The sequence below is a fragment of the Pseudorca crassidens genome, chromosome 7, assembly GCF_039906515.1.
Source record: "Pseudorca crassidens isolate mPseCra1 chromosome 7, mPseCra1.hap1, whole genome shotgun sequence".
Classification (NCBI taxonomy): domain Eukaryota; kingdom Metazoa; phylum Chordata; class Mammalia; order Artiodactyla; family Delphinidae; genus Pseudorca; species Pseudorca crassidens.
In genome coordinates, this window is record NC_090302.1 from 75,100,982 (window position 1) to 75,115,083 (window position 14,102).

Sequence of the window (14,102 nt, forward strand, 5' to 3'; positions counted from 1 at the left end):
TTCTGATTTTGTGAGAGAAGCCAGAAATTTTCATGTGTCAAATTTTCCGGTTTTTTTTTTTTTTTTTTTTTTGTGGTACGCGGGCCTCTCACTGTTGTGGCCTCTCCCTTTGCGGAGCACAGGCTCCGTACACGCAGGCTCAGCAGCCATGGCTCACGGGCCCAGCCACTCCGCGGCATGTGGGATCTTCCCAGACCGGGGCACGAACCCGTATCGCCTGCATCGGCAGGCGGACTCTCAACCACTGCGCCACCAGGGAAGCCCAAATTTTCCGATTTTTAAACGTCGGTACTAGTTAAACAACAACAACAACTACAATCTTCGTAGGTCCAACAAAACACGCCTGCAGGACAAATTCCGTCCATAGCCCGCCTCTCTGTCACTTCTTGGGATACATTTCAGACAGTGGAACTGAGAAACAGAGAAACCCTTATGTGTGTGATTGAGTTCCAGAAATCTCGTTCCTCACTGCCCTGTGTCTAGAAATCACCTCGTCACAAACAGCTTTCGTCAGACATAGTATTCTATTGTTGCTATTAGGAACAGGGGCTACTTTTGGACTCATTTACAATGATTACACAGTGACTGTAAATGTACTAATATCAATAATATAGAAGTATATAGAATTTACATGTTTCTGCTTTTCCAAATATGTTAATATTTTAATCGTACATCAGTGTCCAAAAATAATTATAAGCTACGTAGGAACAAATCTAGGACCCCAGTTGCAGTTCATAACAATTCAATATACTACCCAAGGTCATACAGATAAGGTAGTGGCAAACCTGAGATTAAACCTCAGGTCTGTTTACTCTGCTTGATGAGTTTTTTCTATAATCTAGACTTATTACCTTTATATGTCAGGCTGTTACCAAACTTAATACTGAATCCTACTGCCAGAAAAAAGATGTACAACATTAATCTGTTGAGAAGCTACACGATAGGCATGACACCCTCCCAGGAAAATTTGTAATAGAATAAAGGAACTTCTGCTAAAATACGAATATGGGCATGTGTTCTAAAATAAATTTTGAATTAGTTTTGTGTAGAGTGAACCTTTCTTTTCATTTATTTGTTCCAGGATCATTGCAGGATGAAGAATATGCTTGTTAAAGAAATAAAACAAACACATAAAAAAGACAAAATAGAAGATGGTTATGTGTCTTTTATTTGTAACATTTGAATTCCTAAGCTCACATAAAACTGATTTCATAAATATCCTTTAGTTTTATCTTGCATTTTAATTGTTTTTCATTGTTAGTCTGTTCTTAGAACCAAACCCTTAATTTAATCACAAATGGAACTAAAAATATGCTAAATCTTTTTTCTGATGCAATTAGAAAAGATACTGAAAAACTTTGAAATTAGAACATTAAAAGCTAGTAAAACAGCTTAACTGTCAGATTAGAAATGGACTCTTCCCTCTAAAAGTTACAAAAATCCTTATTTATTCATTGAAAACTGCTTACCCAGAATTAATAACTGCCCAGAGGGAAACAACGTGTTATAAGTTTTTTTGTTGATATATTTTTAAAAGCAGGGAAAAAACCCCCATTAGTTCCAAAACACGCTTTGTTTCACTAATTCTAGGAGAGAATCACCTATTTCATTAAGAACGAAAATGATCAAAGCACAAAGGACAACAGTATTAACCAAGTGACACATCAGATTCCTTTTAGTGATTTTGCCTTTGTACACATTCCTTGGTGGCTGTACTTTTCCTATGATATTTCTTGTTCTCACAGTGTGATACCCATAGGGTGTGGAAGCGGTGTAAGGTTAGAGAGCATAGGAAGTGATGTGCTTCCATTAATGACCAGAATGACATAATCACCACAAAAAGATAAGAGAAATTCTATCCACGTCCCCTAATGCTTTGCCAATTAAAGAGGGGATTAAAACAAAATAACTCAGTGTGATCTTACAGGGAACACTAGAGGTAGGAAGGAAGGAAGCTAAAGAAGAAAAGCAAAATGGCGGAACAGAATATAGATAAGGATTTAGTGCGGGCAAATACAATAGAAAAGAACATTTATAAGTGTATAAAATCAAGTCAAGAGTTAGCAAAGACACAACATAGTTTGGAGACAGCGTGCAGTAATTTCTTAATGTTCACTGCTAGGTACATCCATAATGCACAGTGACATGGAGAGCTTTGAGAAGGTTTCAGGCTCAAGTACAGCAATGTTAGCAGTGGGGCAACGAGACTTCCAAGAGAATTCCACCATTGGGAGATGATAAATGGAGGAAGGCTGAAAGACAACTGGTAACAGTCTTCAAATATTTAGTGGCCATGCAAATAAAGCTCTCATTTAGTATGTTTTTACTTATACAGTCTTTGGGTCTTAATGTGGGATACTAGAAAAGGTGAGCTGAAACGCATAGATAATAGTTTAACTCAAGTTGAATGGAAGGATTTCAGATTGAATCTGGTCTGTGGGTTATACCAGAGGATGCTGCAGAATTTCTGTGCCTGAAGATCGTTGAGAGGAGAATTGGTTTTTCACCTGGAATATTATTGATGTGGTTTGGGAGGGTAGAAGGAATAGCTTAAGAAATCTCTCGAAGTTGCTTCCATTCATCCTGGCGCTCAGAAATGAGCAAACACCCCAGGAAGAGAAAATGAGAAACCTCAGAAGTAGAAACTGACTCCAGATGGGTATTTCTCAATTTTTTAAAATTATCATCCTCCTACAGAGCGTTTTTAGACATTTTATTCCTAATCATCTCCCTATCCCTACGGAAATTTAATACGACATATATACTTCACATCTGTCTATGTACTATGGTCAGGCCATGACCCAGTGTAATATATAAGATTTCCTCCCCACCCAAATCAATTGTTGCACCCTTGGGCAATCACCATCAATGAAAATGCACGCTCTTTAAAATAAACCATCGGTCTGAATGGGAGGTCACTGAGGATGGGAGAAAAAAAAGTTATATATGTCTTAACTCTGGCTTCAGGGACCGCACAAATTCTCATTAGTCAGTATACTCATGCATTACCTGCAGAGGGAAACTTTTTGTGTCCTCTTCTGTTAAATGGGAAAAGATGAATTCTCTGTCACTGCTATATCATCTAACTGCAATGGCTGTAATCTTTTGGAGATCCTGGACCTCTTTGTGAATGTTAGGAAAGGAAAGCACATACGTACAGTCTCACACTCTATAAAATGTATGCATACGGAACTTCAGATCTTTATAATGAATTATGGGACTTTATAATGAATGGATCAGGCAGACGACACCTCAACCCACTGATCAAGCTTAATATTTATCATAAAAAGAGACAACTAGACATTATATGCTTCCTGATACGATGCAAAAGGAAAGAAACACATCACTTACATAGTATTCTTGCTAAAAAATGTTTAACCTGAATCTAATAATGAGGAAACAATCAGAAAAAAATGCCAGATTGTGAAACATTCTACAAACAAACCAGCCAGAACTCTTTACTAATGTCAGTGTCATGAAAGACGCACATACGCGCACGCACACACACACACACACACACACACACACGTACACACACACCTCACACATACATAAGAGAAGGACTCTAATCCATTAACTAAAGAGAATGACAACTACGGGTATATGGATGTCATTGTAATCTTTCCTTTTTGAAATTTCCACTTTGACATTTCTCAAAAAAAAAAAAGAAAATCATCGATACATGTATTACTCAACTAAAAAAAAAAATAGTGGGAAATGAGGGAGAGCGAGCCAGGTTAGGAGGAAGAAGCAAGATGTCAATCTCAGACCCAGAGAGTAGGAGATGCCTGAAGAGATGCCAGGAGCTCAGATCTCCATTTGCCAGGAGAGGTACTTAGGATGTAGTCAGGCCAAAGAGATAAAAGATCGTCTGTAATGATTTTCTTCAGAATTTGCCAAACAAAGTTCTACGGGAATAGGAACAGGCTGTAATTAAAACGTAAGAGTGGTTTGCCAGCACTTACCCTAGAAGTGCCGATTAGCGCAGCGAGCAATACAACCAGGGGGAAATTGTTCCAAGAAGTTTTAAAAAACTCTGGATTTTTTTTTTAATTGAGTGGAAATTGCATATGCACAAACAGTTAACAGAAAATAACCTTCAAAAGACTTCATAACAGAAGTCTTCAGAGTCCAGCATCCTACTTGATCAGGCATTATTGAAATACCGGAACTTAGTCCATTTTTTTTTTTTTTTTTTTTTTTGCGGTACGCGGGCCTCTCACTGTTGTGGCCTCTCCCGTTGCGGAGCACAGGCTCCGGACACGCAGGCTCAGCGGCCATGGCTCATGGGCCCAGAGGCTCCGCGGCATGTGGGATCTTCCCGGACCGGGGCACGAGCCCGCGTCCCCTGCATTGGCAGGCGGACTCTCAACCACTGCGCCACCAGGGAAGCCCAACTTAGTCAACTTTTTAATGCAAAACTCCTGTGTTTTCCATTGTGCAGAGCTTCAGAGTTCCTCCCAGGGCCTGGGCTCCATGCTGTCATTTCTCTGTCTCACTGCTCAACACTCCCACGTGGCACTAACTGCATCGTGCACGGGTCGGGAAGACGGGCTCATTTGTCTGATCTCCAGATGCTTAGGACAGTCAGATATCCTTTCAGCCAAAAATGATGCTGAGAAAAATCTTCGCCTATCTTGTCCTCTCGAAGTTACTTAGGAAGCAAAAAACCAAAAAGCAAAAAAGGTACGTTTGTTGTTGATCAGAGCGCAACAATATGGAGAGAGGTAGCAGCACTTGGATTCCATGAGACAACTTTGACGAGATACAAAGCAAGGGTCGGTTTGCCGGGTTAGGTCAACACAGAATGCCACGGTGCCCAGACAGTTGACCCTTTCTGTTTGGACCAAGAAAGACTTCATGCCTTTCTAGGCTCTCGCAAGCAGCTCCAAATGGTTTTAACACATTACATGCAATGAAACAAAATCAGAGCTGTTGAGTTATTCTTTAATCAGTATTACATTGAAATGCCCTAATACATTCTTATCTACATCCTTCCACCAACTGCTATTTTGTCGAATTCAAATGCTCACTGCAAGTATCATCACCCCCTAGTCATAGGCTCTCATGACCACCACGGTTTTGCGAATGAATCAGAGAAGGCAACATTGCTTCAGCTAAAAGTCACTTAGCTTTCAAAAGGCAGATGTAGCACAGAATGATTCTGTCTACTGGGATAGAAACACTGGGAAGGATGGGAGAAGGAAGTTGGCTCCAGCTCCACCGTTACCTTGGCAACTGTGGCCCCAGCATCCTCCGGGCAGAAATTAACTTTGTGCCATAATATCATAAGGCAGAGGAAGGGAGAGCGCAGAGGAAGAGGAAGAAAACATCGGCTGGATCTAGAAGCTCAGAGGGCCGTCTGGGGCGATTAAGAATCAGTGGGCGGGGCATTTGAGCTACAGGCACCAAATGACCCATTGTACTTTTGTTGGGTTTTTTTTTTCCACTGAAATTTCAGTATTGTTCGAAGATAGCCACCACACCCTTTAATAAGGAACAAACACTGCACTAATTTGGCTCAGGGCGTCTGCTGATCATTCTTGGTCATTTATAACTTCCTTTTATTTCTCTCTTCGGGGAAATCAGGGAAAAAAAAACATCTTGAACGGAAGAGACAAGGAATGGTGTGGTTATAAAAAGCACATTCTGTTGAGGGTGAACTGGTAACTAGTTAGCCTTAGGCTAGAGACCAGTTTCCTCCCTGCTATGAAAGTGTGCAGACCCTATCTGGGGCAAGACAAGCCACCCCGTGGAGTGGTCCCTGGTCAAACTGCTTATGGGGGAAACTGCACTGATGCTGTGGGACGGACCTCCCAGCCAAGACCACGGCATCAGGGCCAGAGCCTGCAGGGACCGCACAGGAAGGCTTGTTAGAGAAAAACTGGCTGTGCGTCCAGAGCTCCAAAATTCACTGGGTACTCAGAAAACACGTTACAGAAAAGGCAGCCGGCTGACGAGACAGGTAAGTGGAAAAGTACAGGTAAGTATCTCAGTCTCAAAACCTGAATTCCAGTAAAGCTTAGGTGGCAGGTCACAGGCAGAACTGCGACACGCATGTAAGTGCAGAGGCTTCCTTCCTCCAGGATGGGTGAGGGGCCGTCCTTCTCTCCTGGCCAGGTCCACAGGTCACGACTAGCAGCGCTCAGACGGTTAAGAGCACACGAGGTGAGCGGGGAACATCTCTCAGGAGTCACCGCCGGTCTCCAGCATGCCTGCTCCCGGAAGTAGGTGCGCCTTTTCAGCCAGGGAGGTCTCCCTCCTGCCGGCCCGGGACTCCAGGAGGAAACAGCTTTTCCTCTTTCTTCCGTAGGGTAAGATGGGGCGTTAGTGACACATCCTGCTCGTCATCTCTTTCTGGAAAGCAGGGGGAGAAGGATGGTTAGGAGTAACTATAAGCAGAGCAATGACTTGTTGAAGGATTCTGAAAATACCCTGGCAACCTCTGGAGCCTTTAAGCCAGAGGTTGCAAGCATGGCCCAGGAATAAGGCTCTGCATACGGATGTGTTCCACTGGCTGCAGGCTTTTTTTTTTTTTAAATCAAAGCAATGTTTTAAAAACCTCAGCTAACTTGCCAAAATTCCAGGTTGCTCTGTGTTTTGGAAAAATTGCAAGATCTGGAGCCACTGGGCAGCTGAGTTGAGAATTGCCTTCCTCTTCAGATGCAGAATACACTCTCCAGTTTGCCCTAGTCTCCACCACTCCCAGCAGTCTCCCCATCAGGAGTGAAGTATCACTTACTGGTTGATATGATCATTGGATTTAGACGGCTGTTTTTCTTACAGTAGAGCACAATTTCTCTTTACGTAAGTTTCAGTCAAAGATGAAAAAAATGAAGGATAGGTACAAGTCGAGAAAAGTGGGAGGAAGGACATTTCTTAATAGAAATGAAGACTATCCCAGTGCGTCTGACAGTCAACCACAACCAGCTGGCCTTTCTATAAATGCTCTTGTGGGCATTTATAGATCCCAAATGTGCCATCTGTTCTCCTTCTCTGGGGCTCTGCACAGGCGAGACCCTTGCCCGTGGCCTGCTCCTATCACGCCCTGCTCTCTTGGCTAACTGCCATTCATTTTCCCAACTCCAGCAAGATGACTCTGATCTGCCTGGGAGGCCTTCAGGCACTCCCGCCCCTCCCACTGTGCATCAGCCACGCCCCCCACCTGTGCCCACCTGGAGGTCTGCGTGCAAGGAGCCAGTTTGTACACCTGTGTGTGTGTGTGTGTGTGTGTGCGCGCGCGCGCGTGCACACACATGGGCGACGGGCATGTGGGTTAGCTCTACTTGTGAGCTCCAAGGTGTCAGGAAGAAGAAACCCTCACTAGCACAGTGCCTGGCACAGGGCAGCAGCTCCTCTTTCATCCTTAAGAATGTCCTGGATCGCAGGCTGAGAAGGAGGCTTGTGCCTTGTGGCATTTAGGAGGACACGTTTCATATATTTTAGTTAGATGAATGAACCGCTTCTGAGGTCCACCTGCTGCAGAGCTGACGCCAGCTGCTACCTCTCTTGCACGCTGACCCCAGCTCACCCTCCAGCGCCCCCTATCAAATAGGAAACATCTGAGTAACAGGAGCTTGCGAATAGGCGTGCCAGCTGCTCAGAGACTCGATTAGAAAACGATACCAATGTGCTGGCTAAAAAAATAACCAAATATACAGAACAGAATCTAGGTACTTTTGCACCCTTATAATATTAAGCAAGGCAATTATGTAGAGATACGTATATTGAAAAATTAAGTGACCATTTACTTATGCTCCGTACTTGTGCTATGGACCAGGTGCCTGGGAGATGAGGTCACTGTTCTCAAGGAACTACAGTCTATCAGGGAGAAAACAGTATAAAATACAATGACATAAATGTTAATATTTAGAGGAGGAGATGAGGCATGGTAGAACCCAATCCACCCATCCCACTCTGCCCTCACTACCACCCTGCGTGACCTCCCTGAACCTTTGGGTCTTAGCTGAAGTGGCCCCTTTCTAGGGATACCCTTCCGAACCTCCAGAATAGGGCATCACCTCCTCTTCTGCTCTTCCATAGCACCCTTCTCCACAACCAGGATAGTCTTTCTGTTTCACTCCTGCCTCCTGGATTCATCCCTTGTAAGAGCCTGTAAGACCCATGGAGAAAAGGGCTGTGTCTGTGGTCTGTGCTGTGTCCCCAGTGCCTGGCAAGTGATGATGGATAAAATGTTTGTGCAATCCAGCAATGAATGGGCTCCCAGTGTCCTCATCTGTGAAGCAGACCAGTGATGCCTACTTGAGGTGAGTGGGAAGGTTAAAAAGTATTCATGGACAGAGTCTGCATTCATTCCCTTTCCTGATCTCTCCAGAAACACAAACATGGCAGCAGCCACTGTGTGCTGGGAAGACAGAGCCTTGAGAAGACTTCTCTGATAACGTACCCACTGAGATGGACTCCACAACCTAGAGGAGGAAGAGTCTGACAGGTGAGGGTGGGAGAAGGGGGACTGGAGAACAGGGGCTGTGGCTGGAGGGAAGCACAGTCGAGGTGGAGCCCGCCAGGGATCTGATGCTGCTGTGGCTGGAGCAGGGGGGCCAGGGCAGGATGGGGACGCAGGGGTGGGGAGACAGGTAAGCGCACAGCTATTTGAATAAGGACCCACGCACCTGGTGTGGGGGGATGGAAATAGATGATGACAACCTGAAAAGGCATTTGCTGTTCCTCTGTTAAGCTTCCAAAGGTTCTTGTGTTTTTGGTTAACTTTTTGTGACAGAGATGGGAAAAATTAGGTGGGAATTAGGTGGGAATACAAAGTGTGTGTGTGTGTGTGTGTGTGTGCGGGTGTGTGTGGGTGTGTTTGAAAGAGTGAGAGCAAGAGAGTGAAGGAGAGATCATGGGATGAAGACAACTTTGCCTTTATAACTAATTCTCATAATTATTTGCAATGGGTCAGGATTACAGAAAGAAAGGAACTAGCATTTGTTAAGCCCCTATGAGTTGCAGGTGCTTCAGGTGGTTATATTAATATCATTGCCTCTGTAAAACTTTGACAGAAGAGGAATTCAGGCCTCAGAGCAGAAGTGATGTGCTCAGGGTGAACAGGTATGGTGAACAGTGAGCTGCCGAGCTTAAATGGTAACAGTTGCTTCCATCAAACCAAGGTTTGCTGTTGTTTAGTCTCGGTGTCCCTCATGGCTCTACAGATATCACTTCATGTAACCCTTACCCTGATCCCGTGAAGTAAGCTTTGCCATCCCCATTGGTCTGATGAGGAAACAGGCACAGAGACAGAGAATAACTTATCAAAGTCACACAGAAAGTGGCAGAAGTAGAGATTTAAATTCAGATCTATCTGGACGCAAAGGCCAGCTCTTTCCACTACACCACATGACCATGGTTTAAGCCTCTGAGACATTCTTATGAATATGCATCTGAGTGATATTGACTTATATTAATTAACAATTAATTGCAATCGTTCCTGAATTTTCAAAATGCCAAAGAGATAGGTTTTCTTTATCCAGACTGATGCCACTTTGAGTTACAAGTGCAATCGGTAAATACTAAAACAATTATGCCACTAAAAGACTATAGACACAAGAAATATGGAAGGCTTTTTTTTTTTTTTTTTAAGGAAAGCAGAAGAGGGAAAAGATTGAGAGAGGATATGGGACTTAAGCAAAGCCACTGAGTTAGTCTGTGAAAAGCCAGGACCAGTGCTTTCCTCACCACACCGTGCAGCCTCAAATGCAGGAGAAAAACTGTTTACTATGAGGCCTCTTAACATTCTTACAGGGAATGAATGGTTGAAATAGATCTGAAACTTCAGGAAGGACGTCTCAGTTGGATCCGCCCTGCAAAAGCCTACAAGCCTTCACAGCTGTATTCTAGCGATTTCCCACTGGGTGGCGCCAATGGGCTGGCTAAAAACCAACTGGTTCTGAGAACCCCCCCCCCACCCCCTCGACAGGACTTCCCTGGTGGCGCAGTGGTTGGGAGTCCGCCTGCCAATGCAGGGGACACGGGTTCTGTGCCCCGGTCCCGGAAGATCCCACATGCCGCGGAGCGGCTGGGCCCGTGAGCCATGGCCGCTGAGCCTGCGCTCCACAACGGGAGAGGCCGCAACAGTGAGAGGCCCGCGTACCGCAAAGAAACCCAAAAACAAACAAAAACCAGACAATATTGGGTTCTATGGCTTTCCTCTTCATCACAGCCCTCCTGCAGGCATCCAGCAGTGCCAACACACGTTCCTTCCTATCGGGGAGAGTGGCTTAAACAACTCCTATGCAGTTTGCTCCGTAGGGATGAATTTGCCATTGCAGGAGTTATCTGAACCCACCATGTATTAAGTCCACTAAAGAACTCCAGCAGGCGCTGAAGAGGTTTCTGCAGAGGTAGTGTGAATTTTCTGAGAAATGTTCCTAAAGGCTGTATTTGGCTTGTACATGAAGACTTTTCAAGCACCCAGATTTTTAAAAAGCCATTCTTAAGGAAAGAGTAAGGTCAGGTTTTGGTTGTGCTCAGTCGGTACCATTGCGGCAGAACTTGATTCTGCAAAGTCCCTGATTCCCGACTCTCAGCAGAACAAAGTCCACACTCCGCAGCCTGGCAAACAAAGCTGTTCTTAACTGGATCCACCCACCCTGCTCACCTCCTGTTGAAGCCCGGCCCACTCACCACACCCATCAGGCAAACTAGACTCCTCCCCGTTCTCCAACAGCTCCGGTCTGTAACGTTTCTAGTAGCTTCTCATCGGCTGTTTCTTCCATCTGGCAAATGCTTTCTGCCCTTCTATGCCTGGCAAACTTTGATATCCTTCAAGGTCAGAAAGGGTTAATTAGCTCCCTTCCCAAGTTCCTCCATCACTTTGCACACACCTGCATCACACTGCTTTCTACCAGCACAGGAACTCACCATTTCATCTTGCCTGAATCTGAACAGACACTTAAAACTTTGTTATATAGTAATATACGATGAGGGATATTTTGGTCAAGTCACGTAACAGTATGTATGGTTTGATCCAATTATATTAGGAAAAAATATAAAGTATGAGTCCAGCATGATAAGTTTACCTCTGGGTGAATGGAATAATATATGTTTTCTATTTCCGACATTTGCCTTTTACATATTCTCTAGCTTTTTAGATATTTTTAATATACATGTAATTTTTCCTAAAAAATAAGCTTCAGTCATTTAAAAAAAAAGAGAGAAGTAGGGGCTTCCCTGGTGGCGCAGTGGTTGAGAGTCCACCGGCCGATGCAGGGGACACGGGTTCGTGCCCCGGTCCGGGAAGATCCCACATGCCGCGGAGCCTCTGGGCCCGTGAGCCATGGCCGCTGAGCCTGCGCGTCCAGAGCCTGTTGCTCCGCAACGGGAGAGGCCACAACAGTGAGAGGCCCGCGTACCGCAAAAAAAAAAAAAAAAAAAAAAAGAGAGAAGTAGACCAAATCTCCACATTGAAATCATAGTTAGTTTTGGAAATGAAGTTAAAATGATTTTGCCTAGTCTTCGTGGGGAACGGTGGTGGTGGATGAAATCAGCATATCTTCTGCATAAGATACTCAGCCACTTCTGATCTAAAACATTTAAAATTAAAATCGAGATCTTTGCTAGCATTTGAAAGTTTTATTTGTTTGTTTGTTTGTTTTAATATACATGGAACAAACTTGTGTGAATTCTACGAGTCAAATCTTTCTCTTATCTCTCAGTGTAGCCATTTTGAGAACTGGCCACGGAGGGAATAAACTGTCCAGAGAAGTAAAATGATTTATTCCGTGTCACGCAAATAATTTCTGACCCGACCAAGACTACAAAGAAACCAACTGACTTAGCTTACTACACCATACCATCACATATCCCAGTAATCGAATTTTCACATGGAAGAAAGAAATGTGATGTCTGCTAGGTGTCAGTCATCATGCTAGCATAACCATATGAATAAGTTAACATTAGGAATGATAAAATGAGCTCCAAAAAGGAGTGACAGAATCACAGGATCACGGACTATACTGTTCAAGCTGGGAGGACACCTGGATGTGATCTAGTCCAAGACCTTCATTCCAGAGATGTGAAGACCCGGCTGTGAGGGAGGAAGTGACTTGCCGAGGGTGGGACCACTGATAAATGGCGGCGCCAGGACTCCTGACCTGTGGACCCTGCACTCCATGTTGATTTCAGAGAGGCAACCTGTGTACACAAGGATTTCTTAAGAGTCACCTCAGTGTGCTTCAGGAAAATCCCTCTTGCATTACTGGCTCTCCTCCACGTAGACCTAAAACCTAAATGGCTCTCCACAGCTTTCAAACTAAGTCCCAACTCTAGCATCTAACATTGGTGTAGACTACTCAACCACTCGGCCGTCACTCCCCAACTCTCCTTGTCTACCGTTGAGCCCACAGCAATGCCCCTATATATGCTTTCCTTTGCTCCTCTCTTCCCAAAACACCTTTCTCCCAACTCCAGCATCCTTCGAGACCCTTGACCATTTTCCCCCCTCAGGAACACCATCTCCTACCCTCCCCACCCCGTCCCCAAGAAGTCTCAGGTAGTCCTCTTCTGCTTTCCCTTTGTGCCCACAGTACCTCTCACATTGTTCTATGACACAATATTAATTCCTGGTTCCAGCAAGAGATTGCTCTGGAAGAGATGAACCCTATCTTGTTTCTGTTTGGACCCTGGTGCACAAGGCCTGCCACATACAAGGGGCTGTAAAAATATTTTCTAATTAGACAAAAATCCAATGAAGATGAACAATTATTAGGTCTTAAAGGCCCAGTAAAACACGAGGTAGAGGAAAATACAAACTGAATACCTACTACGGCGGAGGCACCTATATTTATTGTGTGTACTTCTTGCTCAAAACTCTGTGAAGTAGGCATTGCTCATTCTAATTTACAGATGAGGAAACAGGCTCAGAGAACTGAAGTAACGTGTCCAAGTTCACGCAGCTAGCCAAGTGGAAGGATAAGGGTCAGATTTGGTTGCCTCAAAAACAAAAACAAGTAAGCAGACTAAATACATCCTGTTTCTATTACTCCACTGGGAGGAGAAATAAAGAAAAGGACTGAGGTTCTTCGTTTTTCTAGTGTTTTAACATATATTGGGCACAGAAGTGCTACAGCAACAGCATTTTAAAGCCAATTTCTTGTTTTTAATTCACCAACTTTCTGCTAGTTCTGAGAAACAAGAAGGAGAAAGGGGAGGAAGAAATATTGGAAATAAAGCAATGATTTAGGAAGAACAGGACACAAAGGGACGAAAGGAAGGTGGGTATAGAAGGCACAGCAGTGTGATAAGAATGAGAACACTGGGCCCAGCGCTTCGTGAAAATGACCTTTGTGTAAGCGGGTCCTTCCCACCACCAGCCACCACGGAAACAGGGTAGCTTGAAACACACAGCATATCGTTAGCTCTGGCAGAAAGAGGGAAGTATTCAATCAACAGCCTCTCATCTAACAGAACATAGGTACACACACACACACACACACACACACACACACACACACTTTCCTTCTCCAGTAATGGAGCTCCACCAACACATTTTAAAGGCACTATGTTAAGGTGATAGTTGCCAAAAAGACAAAGGAAAACGGTGAGTCCACCAAAAAGGGCCAAGGTGCAGGGCAGGGAGAGGGGGGCCGGGGGGAGGTGTGCTCCTTTTCTAATGTGCTTCCTTGTGACCAACCAGCAGCACAGCCTCAGGGCCCCCCAGTTCCCGGCAGCCCCCTAAGCTGGAGCATGGCCACCCCTCACCTCTCCTCAGCCTCCTCTCAGATGAAGACAGATTTGGGAAAGTGGGTTTGAACTGCAGCGTGAATTACAGGGACCACATTTCTGGCTGGGCTGGGGGGATGGGATATGAGTAAACCCTGTAACTGAGAAGACGTCTTCATTCCCGACAACTTGGTTAGGCCCCCGGGGGGGTTGGCAGCCAGGTCAGCAAAATGACTTTCTGCGCAGCCTTGCATCCTACAGATTCCACTTCTTAAAGACTTTAAAACCTCCAAGTTGTATCCATATTATCCATTTGTTTCTTTTGCTATTGGCTCTTTTCCCCTCCCCTAACAAGTGTGTGGATGGAAAATGCTGACCATCTCGAAAATTCCATTTCTCAAGGGTCTGCTCTCCCCACCACCCCA

The 14,102-nt window shown here is 44.6% G+C and overlaps 1 protein-coding gene across 7 annotated transcripts in view; it reads right to left on the reverse strand.

Annotated features, from left to right (window-relative positions):
• The window catches only part of MOB3B (MOB kinase activator 3B), a 238,454-nt gene that overhangs the window by 28,338 nt on the left and 196,014 nt on the right, over positions 1-14,102 (reverse strand). For 5 of the 7 annotated variants that reach the window (XM_067744559.1, XM_067744554.1, XM_067744557.1 and 2 more), the window contains one exon: positions 1,148-6,357. The exons of the other annotated variants lie outside the window; for them this stretch is intronic. In XM_067744559.1, coding sequence (XP_067600660.1) covers positions 6,242-6,357 — 116 coding nt within the window. In that variant the 3' untranslated portion in view covers positions 1,148-6,241. Of the gene's footprint in view, positions 1-1,147; positions 6,358-14,102 lie in introns of those variants that run through there. 7 annotated transcript variants of the gene reach the window in all.